The sequence below is a fragment of the Theobroma umbraticum genome, unplaced genomic scaffold, assembly GCF_002168275.2.
Source record: "Theobroma umbraticum cultivar Fairchild unplaced genomic scaffold, ASM216827v3 scaffold_121.0, whole genome shotgun sequence".
In the NCBI taxonomy this organism is placed as follows: Eukaryota; Viridiplantae; Streptophyta; class Magnoliopsida; order Malvales; family Malvaceae; genus Theobroma; species Theobroma umbraticum.
The window spans coordinates 92,418-93,684 of NW_018397289.1; the positions used below are offsets into that span (position 1 = coordinate 92,418).

General features: G+C 35.0%; 1 protein-coding gene across 1 annotated transcript; it reads left to right on the forward strand.

Annotated features, from left to right (window-relative positions):
• The first annotated feature begins 88 nt into the window (after positions 1 to 88).
• Positions 89 to 745, forward strand: LOC110428602 (uncharacterized). Its single transcript, XM_021444468.1, has 2 exons — positions 89 to 355; positions 455 to 745. Exons 1-2 carry the CDS (start codon positions 89 to 91, stop codon positions 743 to 745), a joined length of 558 nt encoding a protein of 185 aa, XP_021300143.1.
• The last annotated feature ends 522 nt before the right edge of the window (positions 746 to 1,267 follow it).

Sequence of the window (1,267 nt, forward strand, 5' to 3'; positions counted from 1 at the left end):
ATATCATCCTCAAACGGATGGCTAGTGAAAGCGTGTGATACAAACACTTGAGGATATGTTAAGATCAATAGTGTTAGATTTGGGGACCATGTGGAATCAACAATTATCTTTGGCAGAATTTGCGTACAATAATAGCAACCAAGCTAGTATTGGAATGGCTCCTTTTCAAGCACTATATGGATGGAAGTGTAGGTCACCCATTGGATGGTTTGGAGTGCGAGAAAGGAAATTATTAGGACCCAATTTGGTGCAACAAGAAACTGATGTGCTTAGTTTAGTAAGGGAACGTTTAAAGATAGCCAAGAGTAAACAAAAGTCTTATGAAGATAATAGGCATCGTCCTTTGGAGTTCCAGGTGGGGGATTTTATGTTTCTAAAGGTATCCCCACAACAAGGAAGTAAAAGAGTTGGCAAGAAGGGGAAATTGAGTTTGAGATATATTGGACCTTTTTAGATCTTGGAACGTATTGGGTCAACAGCATATCAACCAGCTTTACCAATGGAACTAGCTCAAGTAAATCCTACCTTTCATGTGTCTATGTTAAGGAAGTACATTAAGGACCTGACGCATGTTATACGTTATGATTGGGTACAATTGGATGAAAGACTAACTTTTGAAGAGCAGCTAGTGGCAATACTGCATCGTCAAGTAAAACAACTGCGCTCCAAGGAAATTGCCTCAGTAAAAATGTTGTGGCAAAATCAATCAGTGGAAAAGGCAACCTGGGAACTCGAGAGGAAATGAGGAAGGAATATCCACATCTTTTTCAAGATTAAGGTTTGCCTTACCAACCCATTCCATTTAAATTTGAGGATGAATTTGTCTTAAGTGGGAGAGATTGTAACACCCGGTACCCTCGTTTAGAGGTTAATAAGACTCTATCGATGAGAAGAAGAGTTATTTGATGTAAGTCTAAGTGTTAGAGAACGGTGATAGGTAAAAAGAATATTTTGAAATAAAATAATATTTTATAAATAAAATATTATTAAAATATTAATATTTTATTTATTAGTGAGATTAGTTATAAGACAAGGTTATATGACTAATCTAAATGGGAGAAAAGAAGAAAAGAAGAATTTTGAAGAAAAACGATGTTAGTGGAGCCTGCGTGTCTTTATGAAATGAAGTTGAAGCGGGTAAGTATATATTTAAATATTATGGTGATACCTTGATGTGGTGCGAACTTTATATTATATTTATACACATGTAAAGGAAGGAAAATAAGCAGAAATTGAAATTTAAAAAGTATTAGAAGGACTAAATTAT